We start from the raw sequence: 25143 nt of genomic DNA on the forward strand, positions 1-25143 counted from the left end.
TTATTTATTAACTTCAGGTACAATATAAAATATAGAATATAGACGTAGTAAAAACAAATTAAGTTAATAAACTAAGAAGTCACATAAACTGTTTCCAGTTTGTGTGTGACTGTGAAAATTACAATCAAAGTTAAAATCACTTAAAGAAAACTAATAAAATAATAAAAATACAACATTTATATTCAACTCATATATCCTTATTTACACTTACATTAGCTAAAATACATATATACACATATATACATATATATATATATATATATATATATATATATATATATATATACACATACACACATATATACATACATACACATATACACATACATATGGTCAGTTTGTTTTTCGATTTATCTATGGATTCAAAAAATTGTGGCCAACACCCAAGATGAATTCAAAAATCTTGTTGTTTTCTAACAAGACAGTGCTCTTTCACATCTATTTAGACCTATGAGGGATTCGTTGGGTCAGACATGTCCAGTCATGTGGATTAGTAGGCATGGTCTGTTGGAATGGCCTGCTCGTTCACGATTTGACCCCTCTAGTTTTTTTTCTTTGGGGATATGTCAAATTGAAAATTTGTGCTCCGCAACTTGGAGGCAAAATTACCGAAACTTAGCTAAACTCAGTCCATAACCGGTTATCAAATTCCAATAAATAGAAGTGATAGTATAGAAAATTGAAATACGAAATATCACAAGACACCCCCATTCCAGACTATTGGATTTTTCATTAAAAAGTACTAAACATGAATCGTTTTCACAAACATTTTGTCCGATTGTAATGTTCGATAAAATGTTAAACTAGTTTGTCAAATGGAAAAACACAAAAACAACTTAATGATGGCCTTCCAGAAGCCTTCAACTGGTAGATATGGCATACGATTTTGAAATCATTACACTACCATTAACAAAATGATATATTACGTGCATCTAATTACCCTTTGGGTCCACGTCTTTAAGAAAACTTCTTACGCAAGGCCGGTTCTTGAATACATAATGATATTCTCATGGCAATGTTTCGATTAATTTTTTAGGGTCCGTTTTAAGTTCAAGGTATTCTTCAAGTCTACAAGTCCAAAAATACTCATCATTGATGACAACAACTTAACTTGAAACCGATTGTGTTTTTTTTAATAAACTATATACAGTGTGACCCATTTTTAATGGAAACACCCCCCTAAAATTTGAAGTTGTAAATAGATTTTAATAGATTTTTTTTAATGTCAAGTACTAAAAGGTCTACCTTGGGACAAAATTTGAAATGTTTATTAAAGTTTCAGGGCATACTACGATACTTTTTCTTAGTCGAAAATCGGAATTTTTTTATTAGCGATTTTTTATTGAAAAAATCACTACGCCACTGGATTCAGAGTGCCTCTAAACAGGTGTGACCAAAATTTCATGAAAAAATATTCATTATTAACAAAGTTATGAGAACTCAAAAATTCGAAAACTCACACAGCTAACAGTCACAATATATCATTTTTTTTAAGATTTCAACAATAAAGTGCCGCCAGATGAAAAAAAAAACAAATAGCGTAAATATATTTAATGAAAATAACGAAATTACATTCACACAATTCAACTAACAATGAAGCAAAAAATTTTACTAAACGTAACTAATAACTAATTATTGAAATGTTTCGATTCAGTGCAACAATTAATTCTAACTCATATTCTAGTAGCCTCTACTAATCCATCACGTATTTCGATACAGGTGTCGTAGCGCTTACGAATGTTTCTGATTACGTTCCTTAGTTCTTGAGGGCTAAAATCTGCACATACCTGTCGAATTCTTGCACAAAGTTCATTTCTATCTCTGGAGCGATTTTTGTAAACCTTTTGTGTGAGAAGTCCCCAGAGAAAAAAGTCCAAAACTGTGAGGTCTGGAGATCTGGGTGGCCACTCTATAAACGGACTACCAAGGCCTATCTATCCATCGGTTTGGAAAATGTTCGTTAAGCCGTTGACTCACAGCTCTGGCATAATGAACTGAACACCCATCTAACTGGACAATTAAATTTGATCGTTCATTGATTGGCAGCTCGTGAATAGCATCCCAAAACTCTGTTTTTAAAAATTCTAGAAACCTCTGCGCATTAAAGTTTTCCTCAAAAAAAAAAGGACCAATAGTTCGTTCGTTCAATATCCCACACCAGACGTTGATTTTTTGGGAATACTGGCTTTTACAGTTTATTACCCAGTTAGGATTATCCGCTGCCCAATAGCGACAATTCTGTGATGACACTACTCCATTTGTAGTGATAGTGGCTTCGTCGGTATATAAAATATTTTATAGGAAATTTCTATTGTTTAAATATTCCTCTTGGGCCCATAAACAATATTCCAGGCGTCTTACTTTGTCGCCTTCTTGAAGTGTGTGTAAAAATTTTGGCTTGAAAGGTTTAATATTCTTATCCTTGAGACATCTCCGAATAGTTTCCCGTGGAATATTCAAATCTAAAGTGGCATTCCTTATATTGGCATTAGGATTCTTTCCGAAATAAACTAAAATGATTTGATCATTCCTGTCATTCCTGTTTCGTCTTTGTACAGGATTACTTTTTAACATCATTTTTGATACTGCACCAGTTTCATTGAATATTTTACTTATTTTATTTACCGTACCGCAGCTAATACGAGGACGATCTGCGAACTGGTTTATTTTGGGCAAAAAACCCAAGAGACATTTTTTGTTTCGAATTGAACAGGCTATCAGAAAAAATTTTTTAAATGGTAAACAAATAATAAGAAAAAAAGTTACATTGGAAATAAATTTAAGGGGTTGCGTTTTCCACCCCTTACAACCATGAGGTAAACCAAATAAATTTCTGGCTGAGTGTCTTTTTAGTAGTACAAAACGTCAGGTTAATTTCAATATTGTAACTTTTTTAGTGCTTGTGAAAAAAATTGTTATACAAATTTTATGTACCCCCTCTAAGGGGCTGTATCTTAACAAGAGATGCTCCAATGAAATTTCCTTATATGAAAGATCGTATCTTTTTTTCGATGAGGAATCACTTCCTTGAATGTTTTACACTTTTTTAGTTACACCTAGTCTTGATGGTATAGTAAATTTTTTGGCATCATAATATGAAAGATAGAAGTGTTAATTACTTAACGAATGAATGGCACTCTACGTTATTTATTGTATTCACTAGTAAAAGTAAAGTGCTAACAAATTATTTGTTTCTAGGAACTTCCCACGTTTTATTTTTTTGTGTGGCGACGGAGAAGTGGGAAACTAATTTCTTCCAAATAATATCCCCCTTTCGATTTTAACAAAATTCCTATGGATGGGCTTAAATCAAATAACCGTAGATTTATTTTTTCTGATAACATAAAGTTGTAAGGGAGACGCGCGTGTTTTCTGTCTTGAAGCATTCATTTTAAAATATCTGTATTTAGAACTGAGAGAAATTGAAATATAATGTTTTTTGAACGATGTGCCTCAATTGGAAACATTACAATTCCATAATTGTTTCACTGGTAATTAGTGCTGGTGTTGAACAATCCGATTAGATGTCCGTTTCTATAGTACACTGTCACGTAACGCATATTAACATAGAATGAAATCTAAACTTGTTAGAGGACTGATAATGCCAAATCTACGGGAAATACCCCAACATCCTGTGAAAAACGGTTCAAAAACCTTTATGTGATATCTGAAACTTGCTATTTTTGCCATTATATTGGTAATTTGATTAAATAACACTGATTTTTATAGTTATCCAGTACCTAGTTGCACATACTTCGGAAAATTTTAACTTTTCACAATAATAATATTTAATTGTACCGCAAAAATGCTTGTGTTGAGTTCAAATTCATCTTAGACATCATGAAGTATTTTCGATAATGCCTTAAAAAATTCTCGATCTTTCTGAACCCCCGTTGCTAGTAAAACGATGAAAAATTTTCGAAAAATGCGTAAACATCACGAGACAAACAGGCATATTTGTCGAACATGGTTATATTTTAATTTGTTACATAAAAATTAAGTAGTTTGAGTTTCAGGAAATATAATATCAACTAAAGGTCTAACAAATATACGAATAAACTTACTTTTCGGCATTGTTCCAAACGAATCTAGTAACAATCACGTAAGAAATGGGGCAAAATGCACTGATTTCGGAAAGTAGCAGAACCGTAAGTGCGGACTTTCTAAATAGCAGGTGTCGATCCACGTAAGGCGTGTGCAATCACCATACACCGTACCAAAATAATGTGAATCTCCTCAAAGAAACAACTGGTATATTATAGACACAGTCGACGGCGCTGTTGCCAGATTGAGTGAAATATAGGCAACCCAATGGAAATACCTTTGAATTTACAAATATACCCAGGCTTCGCTGATACATACTATTTCTTTCACAAACAGTTTGGAATGAACCGAATAGTCGATCCTATTTTTCAAAACTAACTAAAGGACTGAATTTTTCAAAAATTTCGAAAGCAACTTCATTGTCCCGTCATTAAACATTCACAAGTTGCTCTACAAAATTATTATCAGTTGGAAGACAGTTCCAAATCCAATTTTGAACAATCATGATAGACTTTTAACATACAACACAATTCCTGAAGACATTCAAAAATCCACAATTGTCTGAAATTCAAAAGTCACTTTAAAAAGTTAACGTATAGGATTATATATGACTCTTATCCTTTGAAAGACACTATTTGTAGGTTTTTGGTCTATACTATCTTCCACATTATGATTTTGCTTTGTTTATTTCTCTGATTGTGGAAGTTTATATAGTACCCATAAAACAGTAATAGCCCAGTCGAATTAGAATTTTATAACGCAAAAATTTTCACTAGCAATTTTTTTTCGACATTTTTTGGAGGGCGATATCTTCAATGAGAGAAATACCACTAAATTTCATGGATCATGACAAGATGGACTATTCTGGAACTTCAGATTTGAATGTTTCATTTCATTTTGATGTAGTGAATACAAAAAATATAAAAATTCCAAGGTTTCAATATATTTTCTAGATATAAAATGCAATCTACTGATTCATTTCGAAGAATTTTCAATGATTTCAATACAGATATTTTTGCTGTGGCCCGTATAGAAACAAGACAAAAATGAATTGGTGCAGAATACATATATTTTCTATATTTCAAAGATATTTAACTTCGCAATACCTCAACTACGTGTACTAACGATTGACCACGATACATTTTGATCAATATGACACACCAAAAATTCAATTTCAGTTGAATATTCATTAGGTTCGGTTTCAAATGCTGAAGGATGTTTGTAGGAATTTTATATATAATGCTTAGATTCTTTGGCAGAGTCAATCTACGATTTTCGAAATAGGAGGATCGAATTAAGCTATAAAAATGAACATTGAGGAGTCCCAACTCGTATAAATCTGTTGGAAACGTGGCAAATCAGCATGACGGTATATCTGTGGCCAGCATGCGCGGAATTGTAAAGTCAAAATATATTGTAAAGTAGTCCAAACAATAACAAAATGCCATAACTGGAATGGAAAGGTAATTTATCCAGTGATTTTTAAAAAAAGATTAAAACAAATCACCGAGTTCAATTACGAAAAATGTTCCGTTTCATATACACACATCGGAAAAGTCTAGGGATATTTTTATAACATACTAAATATCATAAAAATAAATGCATGAGGTCGTTTAATTTCGATTAAATTGGTACACTCGACCACCCTGTAGATTTCTATGGGTTGAACAAAGCCTGCAAAAACGGTAACTAATCTTTTATCAAGTTTTTTACAAACTGTAGGTTTTCGGCTAAAATGAATATTCTGAAAGTGTCGAGTTTGTACATTCTATGCAGTTCTTGCTCAGCAATTAAACTGGATATATTGTGCTTTAACATGGAACGCCATCACTAACCATTGGCTGAGATGAATAGAGTTGTAGGGCTTCTTCAAGGTGGCATGCGACAAAATGATGTAACTCTTCGTTTGGGGGTCTCCCAAAGTGTTATCAGTCGATTGTGGCGGCGTTTCCGTGAAACTGGCAGTCCAGCCGAACAACATACAGGGCGAGGACGCGCTACAACTGCAGTTCAAGACCGATTTTTGGTCTTAACCGCAAGAAGACAACCGACAATCACAGCACCTGAGTTGGTTAACGTGTTGCAGCAGACGCACCAGGTAACCATTGGTCGTGATACTGTCAGAAATCGACTGCATGAAGCAGATCTCCACAACAGAAGGCCACTTAGATGTCCACCTTTGCCGAGAGGCAATCGTGGTAGAAGATTAGAGTGGTGTCAAGAACATCAAAACTGGGATGCAAATGATTGGGCCACAGTTTTGTTTACAGACGAATCCAGATTTGGATTTCATCCAGATTCTCGTCGAGTAAGACTGTGGAGACGACCTGGAAATAATGAACGTTTGAGACACGTCCAGGAAGTCCACACATACAGAGGTGGTACAGTAATGCAATGGGGCGGAATCATGATCGGCGGCAGAACCGATCTCGTTTCTCCAAATCGCTCCCTCACAGCTCGACAGTACCTCGACACCATTCTTCTACCTATCGTCCGTCCGTTTGCTGGTGCTGTTGGTGAAAACTTCCACCTAATGCATGATAATGCTCGTCCACATGTCGCGCGTCTAGTCACTGACTGGCTCACCAACGAAGGAGTTGATGTATTGCCATGGCCAGCACAATCACCGGACCTGAATCCCATCGAGCATGTGTGGGACATGCTTCAACGAAGAATTACTCCGCATATGGGGAACATTCACACAACGTTTCAATTGAGAGAGCTTTTAATCGCTGAATGGGCAAATGTACCTCAACAAGACATTGACAATCTCATTTTGTCGATGCACGATAGATGTAGGGCCGTAATAAACCAGCGTGGAGGCCATACTTTGTACTGATTCCAATTTTTTTTGTATTATGATTTTTTTTTTCGGGATCCAAAGAAGAGCCATATTTTTTTTAGTTTTGCTTATATACGCATTTTTTTTTCACAAGCACTGAAAAAGTTATAATATTGAAATTAACCTGACGTTTTGTACTACCAAAAAGACACTTGGCCAGAAATTTATTTGGTTTACCTCATGGTTGTAAGAGGTGGAAAACGCAACCCCTAAAATTTATTTCTGATAGCCTGTTTCATTCTAAACAAAAAATATCTCTTGGGTTTTTTGACCAAAATAAACCAGTTCGCAGCAAAAAATTATTTTACGAACAACTACAGAGATACATCGTCATAAATGCGAAAATACGAAACTCATCTATCTAGTAGGTCGCTATTAGCGATAGTGACAATTAAATTGGTATGACGCTGTCAGTTTGTGAATTTTCGAAAATGAATTAATACTAATTGTGTGTTGTTGTTCTGTTCTTGATTTGTTACTGATATGCATTACGTTTACGGTCTGTCGCAGGGGAATGGGTTAGAAGCTTCTAGAAGATATGCTGAAATGTATCCTCAACGGCAGCATCCTTCACATAGAATATTTGCTCGACTTCATCAACCATTACGAGAATATGGTTCATTCGACAAAAGAACGCAGGATTGTGGTCGCCATCGAGAAGTACGAACACCACAGCACCAGGAAGCAGTACTTAATTTGATTGAAGAAGAACCTACTACCAGTACTAGAAAGATTGCTTTCCAGCTAAATGTTGATCATATGACGGTATTTCGAATTTTAAAAGAACAACTCTTATACCCTTACCATCTACAACGAGTACAGGCACTGTTACCGCGAGACTTTCCGAACCGTCTTGAATTTTGCAATTGGATGCTGGAAATAATTAGAAGAAATTGTGACTTTCTGAAGACGATAGAATTCACAGTCGAATGTAGTTTTTCTCGGGACAAGATTATTAATTTTTATAATTACCACATATAGGCTGATGAAAACCCTCACGCTATTGTCGAAACTAACCATCAAGAACAGTTTTCTCTTAACGTGTGGCTCGAAGTTATTGGGGATGATTTAATTGGGCTTTATTTACTACCTCCTCGATTAAATGGTGAGGCATACGTTCAATTTTCAAGGTAAGTCCATCCAGTACTGCTGGAGGAAGTTCCTTTGGGCGTCAGAAGGGATCTGTTTTTTATGCATGACGTGGCTCCCGCCCATTTTAGTCAAGTAGCACGTTACCATTCAACTGAAACATATGCAAATCAGTGGATAGGTCGAGGAGGACCACAGAACTGGCTCGCTCGATCCCCGGATCTCAATCCTCTCGATTTCTCTATTTGGAGCCATTTACAGCATTTGGTTTATCGTACTCCTGTTCGCGGTGTAGAGGACTTAAGAAACCGCATCATCGATGCGTGCAGGGTAATCAGAGAGACTCCAGGAATATTTGAGCGAATACGTGGCTCAATGCGCCGACGTCTAGACGCATGCGTAATGTCTGAAGGTAGACATATTGAACATTTACTATGATTTCTACATGTTGTGTGTTTTGTTATTAATAAATCAGTTTTGTTTATTACCCTTGAATCGTTTAATGCAGGTACTAACTACAAAATAACAATAAATCCAGTTCGCATTTATGACGATGTATCTCTGTAGTTGTTCGTAAAATATTTTTTTGCTGCGAACTGGTTCATTTTGGGCAAAAAACCCAAGAGACACTTTTTGTTTAGAATGAAACAGGCTATCGGAAATACATTTTTAAATGGTAAACAAATGATAAGACAAAAAGTTACATTGGAAATACATTTTAGGGGTTGCGTTTTCCACCCCTTACAACCACGGGGTAAACCAAATAAATTACTGGCTAAGTGTCTTTTTGGTAGTACAAAACGTCAGGTTAATTTCAATATTGTAACTTTTTCAGTGCTTGTGAAAAAATTGTTATACAAATTTTATGTACCCCCTGTTAGGGGCTGTATCTTAACAGCCCTAATGAAGTTTCTTTATATGAAAGATCCTATCTTTTTTTCGATGAGGAATCACCTCCTTAAATGTTTTACACTTATTCAGTTACACCCCGTATAAATTTTCCCCAAAAATGATTTTACTATAATTAAAAACGTGTGGGAAGCAATATCAATTTAAGGAGTGAGGTGATCAACTATTACGGAATACCAAAGAAGGAAGAAACCTCGAAATTCAGCCTTGTCCCAAGAAATTATTCAACTAATAACAAATATCTATTGGAAACAACGCTTGGAAGTCGAAAGTCTTTCACAATGTAAAACCCGTTGAGAGTTTTTGAATTAATTTTGAATAATACTCTGAAAATATGTTTGAAGTACCTGAAATTTCCTAACTGGAGATACGAGTGGTTATTGAGTTTCAATACATTGCTGGGACTAATTGGTCCAGTCATCTTTGTCAAAATTTGGTGCGTACCTCGGAATTTGAGATACTAAGCTATGAACTCGTATAAACTTGTATTTTGACGTCCTAAAAGTTGTCTCGAAACCTACATGTGGTAGGGTGTAGGCAACTATTGAAATCTAAGGTCAATGGTCACATAAATCTTTTTTTTATATATTTTTTGGAAATATTCCGTTTCCAATTGGTTTTTCGCAATTTATATTCATTATGAATATTGTAGAGGATTGAATTCCCTACAACTTCTGTTGCAAACATTTTTTATACGCTGAATTGTTTTCGAGATAGAGGACAGAGAGCGCGCAATTAGAGCATCATTTAAGGTCAATCTGTAGTCCCGGTCAAAAACAAGCCATATAAAGTTTACTAATTGTTGGTAAACCCGTAATTATTATTAATTTATATTTCTCATGATGAATTTTTACTGTAGTTATAATAGAAGAAGATATTGATTTACTTGTTATTTTAATGTGGTGTACAGTGTATACTTTCTCATCAACAAGAAATCTTCTTTAAAAAAGTCGACGGAAGAAACCTGCATCAACTTGCAGCAGCATTTGAAGAAGAAAACTCTCCGGTTGAAAGATCATTTGAGAATCGAATTCAATTTTTTTGTCAGTCTATAATGCTCCAAAATCTGAGGACAGAATCGATCATCTTCGTTATGCAGTCTAGAAACCTGTGCAATCATCAAATATTCCATCAAATGCAGCCGCTTACCAACATTTCAATCGTGTTCAAACTTACGTTAATGCATGATTTGGAACCCCAGGAATGGAGTTAGACAATGCGTAACGAATTCCTGGTCAATGTTATGCAACTGCAAGAGTGATTGTGGTTCGCGATGTGGATGCAGTGGTTTTTAACTTGTGGTCAGTGTAATGAGTAAGCTTGTCCCAATGCTTAACTATATCAGAGCGATGTCAATAAGGACAGGACCTTTGACAGCTAAATCATGAAAAACCTGGAGACAAATGTCGTTGAAGACGATAAATAAGAGTACTTTGAAATACTACAACGGTCGGGAGACGAAGATAAAGAAGAAGAAGATAAATATTTCTGGAGTTTTTTCCCCACACCAAATCGGAAGATTAAAACTGAGAAAGATTGAATCTTCCTCTTTGAAGATGATCACTTGGTGATCGAAACACGTGTCGAGGTGTTAAAAATAACGATTTGGTGTTGGGAAAAAACTCCAGTAATATTCATTACTACACCAAAGTTTCCAAACAGTGCATCATAAGAAGAAGATTATTAAAATTATAAGCTGTATTAAATGTTTTAATTTTCACAATTATAAATGTGAGGAATACTTGGTGTAGTTAATGGATATTACTGGAGATTTTTCAAACTAGTTTGATCTTCCTCTTGAAGATGATCACTTGGTGATCGAAACGCGTGTCGAGGTGTTGAAATATCCATTCAAGATAGTTATTTATGTATCAAGGGAATTAGGAGGGCCCTAATTACCGATGGCAAAGTTTGCGTCCCGAGGGCCTCTGGCCCGAGGGACAGCAATTGCCTGAGGTTATTAAGGCTCATTAATTCCCGAGGTACATAGATAATTTTATTTCTGACCGATTTCAATAAAATTTTGTTCATTTTTGAAACGGAAAAATGTACCAATTCATTACCTTCCCGGTATATTTGAATCAGGTACCGTTGATTATAGTAGAGTTTTCTTGTTGCTAGGTTGTTGCTATGTTACTTGTTTATAAACAGAACCTTTATGTTGTCTACTTTGTCATCAGAAGAGGCAGGTACCTCGACTGTAGTGAACAGAAGCTCCAGCCATACAAAAGAAGAAATTGTTTCCAGTGGCGGAAGTAATTTTCAGGGAACATTTCAAAATTGTACATTTATTATTTGTAATGACGTGAATAAATAAAATATGGTTCAGTTTTCATTTCTATTTATTTTTACTTGTGAAAGGTAGAGGGAATTATAAAATCTATAATGTCCCAAGGGAGTTATGACCCTCTTTATTGATAGCGTAACTATGACGATATAAGCTTATAATATCCCGGTCAGAAATAAAATTATTAATATGAGTAACATTAGAATTGAAACATAATTTAGGTATTTTCCAATAAACAGGCAGGTGAGTGTTATTAAATAAATTGATACTTAATTAAAAACAGATACGCAAGTAGAATAATTATTAAATATGATATAAAAGTTGATAAGAAACGAAAATTATTATTAATTATGTATTTATCAATAATTTGTAAAGTTTATATGGCATGTTTTTGACCGGGACAACCGGTTGACCTCAACCTTAACTCTTACACCGTGCACTCCTCTCTCTGTCTCGAAATTATAGGAAATTTTGTCCTCTTCAATATTGATAATGTATACAAATAGCGAAAAACCCATAGCAAAAGAGGTATTTGCAAAAAATGTGCAAGAAATCAATTGTTGACCTTAACTTTTAATGGTCGCGTTTATACGAGTTTATGACTGGATATCTCAAATTATATGCTGAACTTACTGAGATAACTGGACTATAATAGTTGGAAAGTCACACAGTTCTAAAGCAGAAATTCGCCAAAGAAAAAACGTAACAAACTGGAAGATGTTTGCGACAACGGTAAAAAATAACATGTTTAGTGTATATCAAAAACAAGCTTCGTTTCATCAAAGACGTCATTGGGAATTAGTCTTTAGGAGTGGTTTACCTTTAGTAATTTGCCAATCAATGATAAACCAAGAAGGTTTCTTTGGAGTCAGTTTTGTTTCTATATTCATTGAAAAAATAGCTTGTTTATCGGAGCGATATATTTTTGCCACAGTCATTACAGCTTATTTCAAACATTCCCAACTTTTCTTTTAACCACTGTTGCGTTCAGGGTTGTCTTTCACGTGCAACTTTTAAACAAAGCCATGCAGTCGCATAAGTAATGAAAATACCTAGTCTACGAAACGACTCGACTTCAATAAATATCGGGTAACCCCGAAGACTAGATTTTGGAAAATGAAGTAAGCTGTAGGGTGAGTGACAAAAAGTATATCGCTCAGACTGAACGAGCTACTGAAACTCGTTTTAAAGAACATGTAGTACGTTTTCTACACACATCGGAAAAGTCTAGGGATATTTTTAAAAATGGCAATAATTTTTTTTTAGATCGCTTTAGGGAAAAAAAGTTGACGGGTGATTATTAAACGAATGTAACTTACAACAAAGTTTATTAAACGCATATAAGCAAAACTAAAAAAAATATGGCTCTTCTTTGGCACCCCGAAAAAAATCATAATACAAAAAAAATTGGAATCAGTACAAAGTATGGCCTCCACGCTGGTTTATTACGGCCCTACATCTATCGTGCATCGACAAAATGAGATTGTCAATGTCTTGTTGAGGTACATTTGCCCATTCAGCGATTAAAAGCTCTCTCAATTGAAACGTTGTGTGAATGTTCCCCATATGCGGAGTAATTCTTCGTTGAAGCATGTCCCACACATGCTCGATGGGATTCAGGTCCGGTGATCGTGCTGGCCATGGCAATACATCAACTCCTTCGTTAGTGAGCTAGTCAGTCACTAGACGCGCGACATGTGGACGAGCATTATCGTGCATTAGGTGGAAGTTTTCACCAACAGCACCAGCAAACGGACGGACGATAGGTAGAAGAATAGTGTCGAGGTACTGTCGAGCTGTGAGGGAGCGATTTGGAAAAACGAGATCGGTTCTGCCGCCGATCATGATTCCGCCCCATAGCATTACTGTACCACCTCTGTATGTGTGGACTTCCTGGACGTGTCTCAAACGTTCATTATTTCCAGGTCGTCTCCACAGTCTTACTCGACGAGAATCTGGATGAAATCCAAATCTGGATTCGTCTGTAAACAAAACTGTGGCCCAATCATTTGCATCCCAGTTTTGATGTTCTTGACACCACTCTAATCTCCTACCGCGATTGCCTCTCGACAAAGGTGGACATCTAAGTGGCCTTCTGTTGTGGAGATCTGCTTCATGCAGTCGATTTCTGACAGTATCACGACCAATGGTTACCTGGTGCGTCTGCTGCAACACGTTAACCAACTCAGGTGCTGTGATTGTCGGTTGTCTTCTTGCGGTTAAGACCAAAAATCGGTCTTGAACTGCAGTTGTAGCGCGTCCTCGCCCTGGATGTTGTTCGGCTGGACTGCCAGTTTCTCGGAAACGCCGTCACAATCGACTGATAACACTTTGGGAGACCCCCAAACGAAGAGCTACATCATTTTGTCGCATGCCACCTTGAAGAAGCCCTACAGCTCTATTCATCTCAGCCAATGGTAAGTGATGGCGTTCCATGTTGAAGCACAATATTTCCAGTTTAATTGCTGAGCAAGAACTGCATAGAATATACAAACTCGACACTTTCAGATTATTCATTTTAGCCGAAAACCTACAGTTTGTAAAAAACTTGATAAAAGATTAGTTACCGTTTTTGCAGGCTTTGTTCAACCCATAGAAATCTACAGGGTGGTCGAGTGTACCAATTTAATCGAAATTAAACGACCTCATGCATTTATTTTTATGATATTTAGTATGTTATAAAAATATCCCTAGACTTTTCCGATGTGTGTATTTTGGAGACCAATAAAGTCTGGAATCGCTCAACAAGTCCTGGGAAATAGCCATAGAGAACACTCTCTAAAAGTATTGAGATCGATATATGACACTAGACTTTTGGATGCTGCTACGAATATGGTGAATATATACCAAATCAAATAGGTTTGTTAAATGTCATCAAAATTATTTTCGTTTACGGATTATATAATACTGGCATGATGATATATGATGGTACTGGCATTTCCATAACAAATTTTATTTGAAACATGTTTTGAATGAACAATTAAGTAGAATACAAAATTACTACTACGAAACAGGTACAATATTGAAATTTTTTGTAAAAATTAATTACATAAATGCTTTATTCTGGAAAAACATGTTGATTTAGAAAGCACAAATTATTACAATGTCATTTCTAGTGAAATATTCAGTATGTACAAACGTTGATCACTGATATTTTATGAAAACAAGTGCAATAAGGACTATCGAGGGCTTACCTTTTAACGTGTGGTTCTCACTACTTTTTATAATGATATTTTAGATTTAATCATGAATTTTAGAATTATGTTATATATTTTTTCATTTAGTGCAGCTGAAAGCACTGTTACATTAGTTGGAAACGAAACAACTTTCTTGAATTTTTTCCTATATACATGATCCACATGTTAGACCCCTGATTTGTTATTTTTGTCACTTTTTGACTTGTTATGCTTTATATGCATACCCAACAAGTTATCAATTTTATATGTTATATTAATGTTCTCTTTTTCAGGATTCTCTTTATTTTATACAATATATAGAAAGGAATATTACTGTTGAAGAAATATTCTTTACTACACCAAAAGTTTCACAGAGTGCATCACAAATATATAGGAAGGACTTCCAGAAATTTCAAAACAAGAATCTACGAACATAAAAGAAATTTTGAGCTGAAGAAAACTAATTTCACCTATGCTTGCCACCTTTTAAAGGACAACCACAATTTCAACATGGACTACGACATATTAGATACAGGAAATGGTGGACAAAAATTGAACTTGCTCGAATCTCTGGAAATAAACGCAATTGAACGGAATTCTAGATACAACAGAATGAAAATGTGTTAATTTTAATATATTGCCACTGGGAAGAATTTTCACAAACGTAAGTATGTGAAGGCTTACTTTCAGTTGAACTTCGAATTATTTTTCATAGTCTTCTTGATAAATACTAACTAACGAAAAAAAATATTATCATCAACTGATCCTTCTGAATGAATTCAGAATTTTGTCAGGCTGAGTCAATTAAATTTAATTTTCAACATGAAAAAATTGTTGATGATTTATTTCATTATTTTCTCGTTAAAGATATCTTCAAATAATCTGAAGATGGAGAATATTCCAACAAATTCCACATAAGTCAAATCACTAATCCACTTCCTTTGTTGTTAATTAACTTTGTTTCATAACTGTATTGATATTGAACACAAAGAAAGTGGAATCTTCCTCTAATTAAACCTTTTTACGATCAACATGTGTAGCTACTATAAAAGTTAATTATTGAAAAAGTATTGAATCATATTTCTAAAAAGTGATAAAAATCCCGATACTAGTCATTGAAGACATTTTTTTCTCAAGTATGCCTCTAAAACGTTAGGTCTATTAAAGAAGTAATAGATGATAATAGTCTCTAATTCATGTGCAATTTCACATTAAAATTGATCGGTTTCATTAAACATTTTGAATGAGAGATGACTGCAATTCCAATGCCAGTTAAATTATCAAGGTTTCCGATTCAGTTGTTGAATGTCAAGAAAGTTTTTTAAGTTATTGAATTTAGCTCTTAACTTTCTGATTATTTCTTTCATATGTAGGTGCTATCCAAAATGTCTATCTAAATGGATACCTAGATATTTTATTGACTCGCCTTCAGGTATGTGATTATTGTTTCCTATATATTCAGGGGTCCCATATTGGGTAATGTACTGCAGTATGATGTGAAAGGCAAATATTTGTTTTTTTCGAAATTGATCGAAAGTTTATTGTGACAGAACCATTTTTCGATCTCAATGAAATCTTTTTCTGCAGACATTTTCAATTGGTTCCATGAAGAGTGGGTATACAAGACAGCTGTATCGTCAGCAAAGCTCAAAATTTTACCTTTTGTTGATATCTGCAATAGTTCATTCAAATATATTGTAAACAGGATTGGTCCTAGAACCGTTCCTTGCGGAACACCAAAAGTAGGTAACAATTTTGGGATAACTCATAAATCCATCTATACTAACTCTCTGTTCTCGGTCACATAGATAGCTTTCGGAAATATCGTAAGCTTTCCCAAGTTCTCCGCAGTTCTCTAATTTTCTTAGGAGTTTTGTATGACTGACTGCTGGAATTTGTTTGTCAAGAGCTTCGTAAATACAAGTAGTTAAATCAAGAATCAATAGTGCCAAAGGAAACAGAAGAATGTTTTTTTTTTCAAATCTGAAATATTTTCCATGAACGATATGAAATTATTTTATAATCAACCCACGACTCTTGAAAATGTACATGACTCCATTGAAATTTTGTTCATAAACATCTATAATGAGAGATCTTGAACGGATTTCACCTCATATTATGACTACATTCGCCGGCTCGCCTTCTGCATTATTCAGTATTACGCATTCGTTATTTTATTACATAAGAATTTTGTGGTTCAGAAACTGTTAGCAGGAATATATGCATCAAAAAGAAATCCTTATTGTCGCCAATGAAGTCTCCCGCCGCAAAAGTCTGAACTCCATTGGTTCTAGAGCAAAAAATCCTTGAGGTATACAAAGAGAATATATTTTTTTATTGTTCTTGTGTTGACATTTTTTTCCTGCACTATACTTTTTCCCCCAATATCCATTTTTCAAATATAAGTAATTTTCACAGGATTTAAATAGAAAGTAGCTTATCATTTATGAGAGGTTAGTTTTAGAGAAAGAAGGTTTCCTGTTTTTAAGAGGAAGATTAATCTTCCTCTTTACTTTTTTACTGTACTTTATTGAGTTGTGAAAATCTTCGTCTAATTAGGTATATTTGAGTGTGTAAAAATTGATACATTGAATGAACATAAGAAAAAATATTTTAATTTAAACAGAAAAACTTATAAAAATAGTTGTGCCATGGATTTTGAGTGATGCCATTATTTTCAAGGATCATAAGTAAATCATTATCAGCAAATCAAAATCAGAATTTGTTAACCTACTTCACGGATCTTTTATTTTGAAAACTTATTACGAACATAACCCCAAAGTCGTAAATTATTGAGTAATTGTCTTTTTCGTCTGGACCTTAATCTTGAATCGATCTCAGTCCAAGGCAAACTCCGTTCGTTGTGTAACAGTCAACATCGATTAATAGTAAAAAATAATTAAACGTAAACAGTAATTGATCATCTTGACAACGATACATCGGTGTCTCTTTATCCTTGGAAAGAAAAAAATTGCACGGAAACGAATGAGAGGAGTAAATATGGTGACACTTCATTATAATTGTTACTCAAACACATTTTGAAGTAGGACAACAATGTCTTAGTGGTTCTAGGCATATAAGTGTATTTGTTTCATTCCGCAATGCAGTTTTTCTATTAGCGGAAATGCAAGTTGTGGGAAAATAATGAAACTCAAAATGATTAGTTTGAAAATTTAAAAAAAACACGCTTCAATAGCAACACGAACTAAAAAAATGAAACATTATTCAAACGTATTCACTAAACAATTTTACAAAAAGGCAACACGTGTTTCGCTTTACAGTGGCTTCTTCAGGTGTGTCTTTAAAGACAGCTGTATAGACCTCTATTTAAAAAATTTAATATATTAACCGTTACGGCTCTAAACATATTTCAATGTCTTGTTTATATGGTTTATATGTACCTCATATATGGTAAAAACCATATATGAGGAAATTACATATGATTAAATTCAAAAAAAGTATAAAAGGGCTGCTGATTGATCTTTGCCCTAAAGTAAGTGAATTTTTTCACTGCAAGTTTTAATGTTTGCCTTTTAATGTGTGTGTTTTGTATTATATTTATCTACCTTGACGATGCTAAATCTGTTGTATTGATAATAAGCAAATAAATTGATTGACTGATCGATTGAAGACACTTGAGTAAGGTTTTTGTTACGTTTTTATTGTCCTTCCATAAATGAAGGGCGAAAAAACTCTATTTCCTCTTCAGAAACTAACATTTGTTCAATATTCGGTACGTATTAATGTTTCTTTGTATAATTTACTAGCTTTATTGAATCTAACGTATTAGCAATGTTTTCAATTCAGGCTAATGAAGAAGAGAGTACAGAAGAAGAAGATACATCTAAAGAATCATCAAAATGAAACTAATACGTAAGGAAACGTACAGTATGAAGTTAGCAGCCTAAATTCCCTTGGCAGATTTAACTTTTGTTCTGGAAATTTTCACCAAAAATAAATACATTTGAAAAGCATTCCAGTGAAGATTCAGAGATATATCACTTGAATTCAAAATGAGTCTCACTTGACCCTCTAAGAGTAATTATTAAAGCAGCCTCTGATTGTTCAGGTCTCCATTGAAAGATGCTCACATTTCATTCGAAACGTGTTATATGAAGATTCCTCAGTGAGTTTGGTGAAGCAATAAAAGGTTCATATGGCGTGTTTCTGCATAATATTTTCACTGCAATAATAATGCTCTTCCCGAACGAAATTTCCAAACTCTCCGCGCCACGGAAATTTAGTCACTACCACCGATAAGTCTGTAATTGTTGGCATAAAGGAAACGTCATCGTCTATTTTAAATCGATGCTAGTCATTACTATATATTGTTGCAATGGATGAAAATAAATTTTCCGATTGACACTTACGGCATTCTGGTACATTTACGAACACTATCTCGGGTTTGATTCGAAACGTTTTTTTCGTTTCGGGTTCAGATTTATTTTTTCGAAAACTAAACATGGTGCACTTGACACTTCAACTGTCTTTACAACGATCTACTTTTCAGTGGGCCGGAACTATGACTGGTAATTCGTTGACCTCATTCTGGAACTGCCTAATCATTGTATGGTAATATCGTGTTCACAGCGACCAAGTAAAGCAATATTTTCATATTTTACACTATCTCAATTGAAAACGAGTTGTTTCCACCGTGAACCATAATTCAGTCAAATAATAAACCAATGAAAACTTTTCGATGATGGTTCAAAACGCATCTGGAAATACGCCCCGTGACTTAATCACATAGTTTTGTTCAGTTTTTGACCTTTGTTCAACATTAGGAATATTATTCAAATAATAACCCATTTTTAATGGAAACCATTTGTGACCCATTTTTAATGGAAACACCCCCTTAAAATTTGAAGTTGTAAACCGATTTTATTAACTTTTTTTTTGAAATGTCAAGTACTAAAAGGTCTACCTTGGGACAAAATTTGAAATGTTTATTGAAGTTTCAGGGCATACTACGATATTTTTTCTTAGTCGAAAATCGGGATTTTTATTAGCGATTTTTTTATTGAAAAAATCACTACGCCACTGGATTCAGAGTGCCTCTAAACAGGTGTGACCAAAATTTCATGAAAAAATATTCATTATTAACAAAGTTATGACAACTCAAAAATTGTAAAACTCACACAGCTAACAGTCACAAAAAACACCCTATATCAACAGATATAGCCATGAGAATATTTTTTTTATGATTTCAACAATAAAGTGCCGCCAGATGGAAAAAAACAAATAGCGTAAATATTTTTACGCTACATTACGCTACATTCAAGTTTTCACGCAAATTAACTAAAACTAAGACCTAATATTTCAATTTAAATCTTAGTTGCCATGGAAATGATATTACACTTTGACACTTGTGAAAGATTTAAGTGTACTATTGTCAACAATATTCACCTTACAGTTCTTCGAATTATATTGTGTCATGGCTGCAAGATTGAGCGTAAGGGAGAAAATTGAAATTGTACGCCTTTCGGGAGATGACGTTAGAAGTGCTAGAGAGGTTTGTAGAGTATTTAATGAGAGACATCCAGATCGTCCTCGTATTAGCTGCGGTAAGGTAAATAAAATAAATAAAATATTCAATGAAACTGGTGCAGTATCAAAAATGATGTTAAAAAGTAATCCTGTACAAAGACGAAACAGGAATGACAGGAATGATCAAATCATTTTAGATTATTTCGGAAATAATCCTAATGCCAGTATAAGGAATGCCACTTTAGATTTGAATATTCCACGAGAAACTATTCGGAGATGTCTCAAGGCGAAGAATATTAAACCTACCAAGCCAAAATTTTTACACACACTTCAAGAAGGCGATGAAGCAAGACGCCTGGAATATTGTTTATGGGCCCAAGGGGAATATTTGAACAATAGAAATTTCCTAAAAAATATTTTATATACCGACGTAGCCACTTTCACTACAAATGGAGTAGTGTCATCACAGAATTGTCGCTATTGGGCAGCGGATAATCCTAACTGGGTAATAAACTGTAAAAGCCAGTATTCCCAAAAAATCAACGTCTGGTGTGGGATACTGAACGAACGAATTATTGGTCCTTTCTATTTTGAGGAAAACATCAATGCGCAGAGGTTTCTAGAATTTTTAAACACAGAGTTTTGGGATGCTATTCACGAGCTGCCAATCAATGAACGATCAAATTTAATTGTCCAGTTAGATGGGTGTTCAGTTCATTATGCCAGAGCTGTGAGGCAATGGCTTAGCGAACATTTTCCAAACCGATGGATAGGCCGTGGTAGACCGTTTATAGAGTGGCCACCCAGATCTCCAGACCTCACAGTTTTGGACTTTTTTCTCTGGGGACTTCTCACACAAAAGGTTAACAAAAACCGCTCAAGAGATAGAAATGAACTTTGTGCAAGAATTCGACAGGTATGTGCAGATATTAGCCCTCAAGAACTAAGGAACGTAATCAGGAACATTCGTAAGCGCTACGACACATGTATCGAAATACGTGGTGGATTAGTAGAGGCTACTAGAATCTGAGTTAGAATTAATTGTTGCACTGAATCGAAACATTTCATTAATTAGTTATTATTTACGTTTATTAAATTTTTTTCATTGTTAGTTGAATTGTGTGAATGTAATTCCGTTATTTTCATTGAAAATATTTACGCTATTCGTTTTTTTTCCATCTGGCGGCACTTTATTGTTGAAATCATAAAAAAAATGATATATTGTGACTGTTAGCTGTGTCAGTTTTCGAATTTTTGAGTTGTCATGACTTTGTTAATAATGAATATTTTTTCATGAAATTTTGGTCACACCTGTTTAGAGGCACTCTGAATCCAGTGGCGTAATGATTTTTTCAATAAAAAAATCGCTAATAAATTTTCGACTAAGAAAAAATATCGTAGTATGCCCTAAAACTTTAATAAACATTTCAAATTTTGTCCCAAGGTAGACCTTTTAGAACTTGACATTTTAAAAAAAATTATTAAAATCGATTTACAACTTCAAATTTTAGGGGGGTGTTTCCATTAAAAATGGGTCACACTGTAGAAGAGAAAAAATATATTTATTAATTTTGGTTTGCACACGTGTAGCTTTTCAATTAACCATGTTCCTGTGACAGATCCGTACTGTGATCAACCTTGGATTGTTTATAACTTTCATCGAGTGGCCTATCAATCAAATCAAGATATTCCATCACTTGACATATATCTCAATGTTTCAACGGAATATTTCCAAATTGTCCGAAACGTAGAAATGTTTTTAAACATCTGGAAACATGTATGGATTCAATTGTTTCATCTAACATTAATGATTATAGCAGTACTAAAAAGTATCTTGAGTTTTAGTATGCCATTTTCACCAGACAGTATAGGAAGAAAAAATCCTAAAGTTTTATAGACGCATGTATGATAAAATGTTCCAACACAAAATCTTTGCTGAGCAAAAAAAACAACAAAAATATAACAAAGAATAGATTTGAATGTGAAAATTAATTATTTCACAGATTCAACTTTCATGTAACAAAATTAGTATCTCTCGAAATACATTTGAAATAAACTATTTAAATAAACTGAAGCTTCAAGTTGGAGATAAAATTCATTTTGTTTGATACCATATCTGTTTCTAAACACTCACTGCAAATTCATCAAAATCAATTGAATTTTATTTACATTATCAGTGGAAAATTTCACAGAATCAACCCAAAGAAACGTGGCGGTTTCTATTATTTATATATCGACAACAAATCTATTGAAATCGTTGATAAAGTGAAATTTCTGGAGATAATACTAGATTGAAAGCTTATTTGATAATCGCACGTGAACAAATTTACCACAAAATTAAGTTCTCTCTAATCCTATGTACTGAGGCTCCTATAATATGCTTTGGAGCAGTCAACTCTATAAAATTGCTCAATATTTTAATTTGTCCGCTTTTAAATCTATTGTTGACAAATTAATTTGCAGGTAGTGGTTCCACTAGTTAATTACCGAAAAATCAATTAGGATAATCATCAATTAACAAACAAAGTCCACATCGGGTCAGAAAACTTTAGGTATATGAACAGTTAACCCTTGTCTTTAGATTCAGTATCAATTTGCTTCTCCTGAAGATGTTAACCTTCTTAGCGAGTGCAAATATATCAGTTTGGTGTTAGGGTAATTGATCTCTAGAAAAAGTTCTCAACTTTTACACCAAAGGATCCAATTTCATCGTTCAAACCGATTTTTGTGAAAATCTTAGTGTTTTTGAGTACTTTCATCAATATGGATTTCTGGAGACCTTTTGAAACAAATGATAACATTACGTGTGAGGAAACTGTGTCAATCGACAGGGATCCGGAACTTGAAAATAAGGACTTACATGTTCAAGTTCAGCGAGTAATTTTGAATATTTATGAATGCTTGAAGAAGGAAAACTGTCACACTTCACAGAATGCTATTGTGAAAAGAATATGCGAGTTAACGAAACTATCTCGTTCGACAGTTCTTAGAGTCATTAAAATAGGGGATATCATTGACCATGCAATGAAACGAAAACAAACGAATAAAAAATTCGCAAACGTTGATGGTGCTACAAAAGATGTGATTCGGCGAACAATTTATGGTATATACCAAAAAAATTAAGTACCAACCTTAGAAATGATTTGGTACAAATTACTCGACTATCCCGATTACAATCACAAATCTTTAGAAACTCTACGAGGTGTCTTATTGTCTTGTGGTTTCAAATATAAACAATTGAACAATCGGATGGTCATAATGGAATCGACACGCATTGTTCAACTCCGACAAGAATATTTGAGGAGAATGAAAAGCTAGCGAGAATCCAGCAGACATATAATCTACCTCATCAAAACTTGGTTTGACACCCATGATGTTGTCAAATATGGCTGGGTAGACGAAACCAAGTGTTGGGCTTTGAACACACCTTCTTCAAGGGGAAAACGTGTTATAATTTTGCATGTCGGGAATGAAAGTGGTTTCGTACCTAACGATTTGCTTCTGTCGGCCAAAAATATAAAAGATTCGTCTGCTGATTACCACGAAGATATGACTGCGGCTTTTTTCGAAACCTGGTTCAGTGAGCAGCTTCTCCCAAATATTCCTCCAAACTCGGTTATTGTTATGGATAACGCTTCGTATCATTCTCGGTTATTGACTACAATACCAAACAATAACACAAAAAAGCAGATATTGTTGATTTCATGCGAAATCATGACATGGAGATACCCGAAAAGATTCCAACGAAAAAGGTATTACTGGCGACCATAAAACAACGTAATTTCAAAAAAGAGTATACTTATTATTGATTCGATGTGTGACACACGTGGTCATATTCTCTTACGTTTGCCTCCATACTATTGTGTGTTCAATCCAATTGAAATGGTTTGGGCCACAATGAAAGAAAGCTTGCGGAAATGTAATCAGTCACCGACTTTGAATGCTGTAGTGCTTGACAATATAAGGCGAGTGGTGAATGAAGTAGGTAATAGTGATGTATGGAGAACTGTGTGGCCCCCGTTATGAAAGAAGAAAACAAATATTATGTGCAAAGTTCCATAAATCCGATCGTTATTCAACTCGATGGTGATTTCACCTCATCCGAATATAGCGAAGAAGAATTTTGATTTTTCTAGCAATTTTGTTGGCTTCTATTATTTTGTAAATATATGTTTGACGAGAATTCGGTGTGATTATTTGTGTTTTCATTGTATTTTAGAGTTTTAAACAAAGATAAATGAAAATTTCTATGTTTTTTACCACTTTCATTTGTAACGTTAGATAGAAATGATTTGTAACGTTAGATACAAATAAAAGCGGTAAAGAAATTGATTTGATTTGATTTTGATTTGGTAAAAAACATAGAAATTTTCATTTCTCTTTTCATTATGATTTTCTACCACGTAGTTAACGGCTACATCCATCAATTCATTGAAGTTTTAAAAGATTTAAGTTTGGGAAAGTTGAAGAAATCACCTTTCATATGATTACGGTTGAAAATTTCAACCTGATGCATATTTTTGAACTTTTCCGAATCGAAGAATTGGGAGAAAAAAGGTCTTACAGTATTGGATTCTTTAAAGACAATATGTAAAAAAAATTTGGGATGATTCAAAAAACATAATGCACTGAAACCCCACCAAGTACACCGAAAATGGCGGACCAGAATTTTTATGCGTCAGTAGGTGGGTATTTGATCCACATCTCGAGCATTTGATCAATTGAATTCAAATTAGGAAATTAGATTTATTGTAAATATGACTTATCAATTGGGTCACTTTAGATACAAATTTAAGTGTGCTTCAAATTGGTACCTTGAACTTCTTTCAAATGTTGTGTATCACAATAAGTAACACAATTTTTACGAAAATAGCACAACATAGATTAATAAAATTTACTTTGGGACTTTGTATCGAACTCTATAAAGCTAATTAATCAATCAATATTTATTTACATTTTTCGACATGGATTAGATGTATTGGAATTATCAACTGGTAGGTGAAGTAATACATTAAAATGAAATTTACATCAAAACTAGGTTGAAATACACTAACACTAAAGTATGAATTTTCATAAATTCACATATACAATGAAAATATTCAACGAAAGTCATTTTTTGTGGAGGAAAAAATCAGTTGTCAATCAACAACATTGACATAATTTCATATTTCAAAACTTCTTGACATCTGTCGAAGAAGTAAAGAAATAAGCTCTCAAAAAAGGAATAACTGCGTATATATTCGAATTTTTATCCATTTCTGAAGACGGAGGCAGATTTTGGCCTCCGAAACGTAAAAGATAAGTATTAT

General features: G+C 34.1%; 1 protein-coding gene across 4 annotated transcripts in view; it reads right to left on the reverse strand.

The window, feature by feature from the left end:
* LOC111515029 (alpha-tocopherol transfer protein-like) overlaps positions 1-25143 on the reverse strand; it is a 52311-nt gene that overhangs the window by 19742 nt on the left and 7426 nt on the right. The window contains exon 1 of one of the 4 annotated variants that reach the window (XM_074183474.1): positions 18718-18863. The exons of 2 other annotated variants lie outside the window; for them this stretch is intronic. In XM_074183474.1, the coding sequence (XP_074039575.1) occupies positions 18718-18811 (94 nt within the window). In that variant the 5' untranslated portion in view covers positions 18812-18863. Of the gene's footprint in view, positions 1-4064; positions 4226-18717; positions 18864-25143 lie in introns of those variants that run through there. One more of the 4 variants, XM_074183633.1, reaches the window with a different exon arrangement.

This window comes from Leptinotarsa decemlineata, unplaced genomic scaffold (assembly GCF_025532065.1).
Source record: "Leptinotarsa decemlineata unplaced genomic scaffold, Ldec_3_MD MMD2_P_RNA_scaffold_1, whole genome shotgun sequence".
Taxonomy (NCBI): Eukaryota; Metazoa; Arthropoda; class Insecta; order Coleoptera; family Chrysomelidae; genus Leptinotarsa; species Leptinotarsa decemlineata.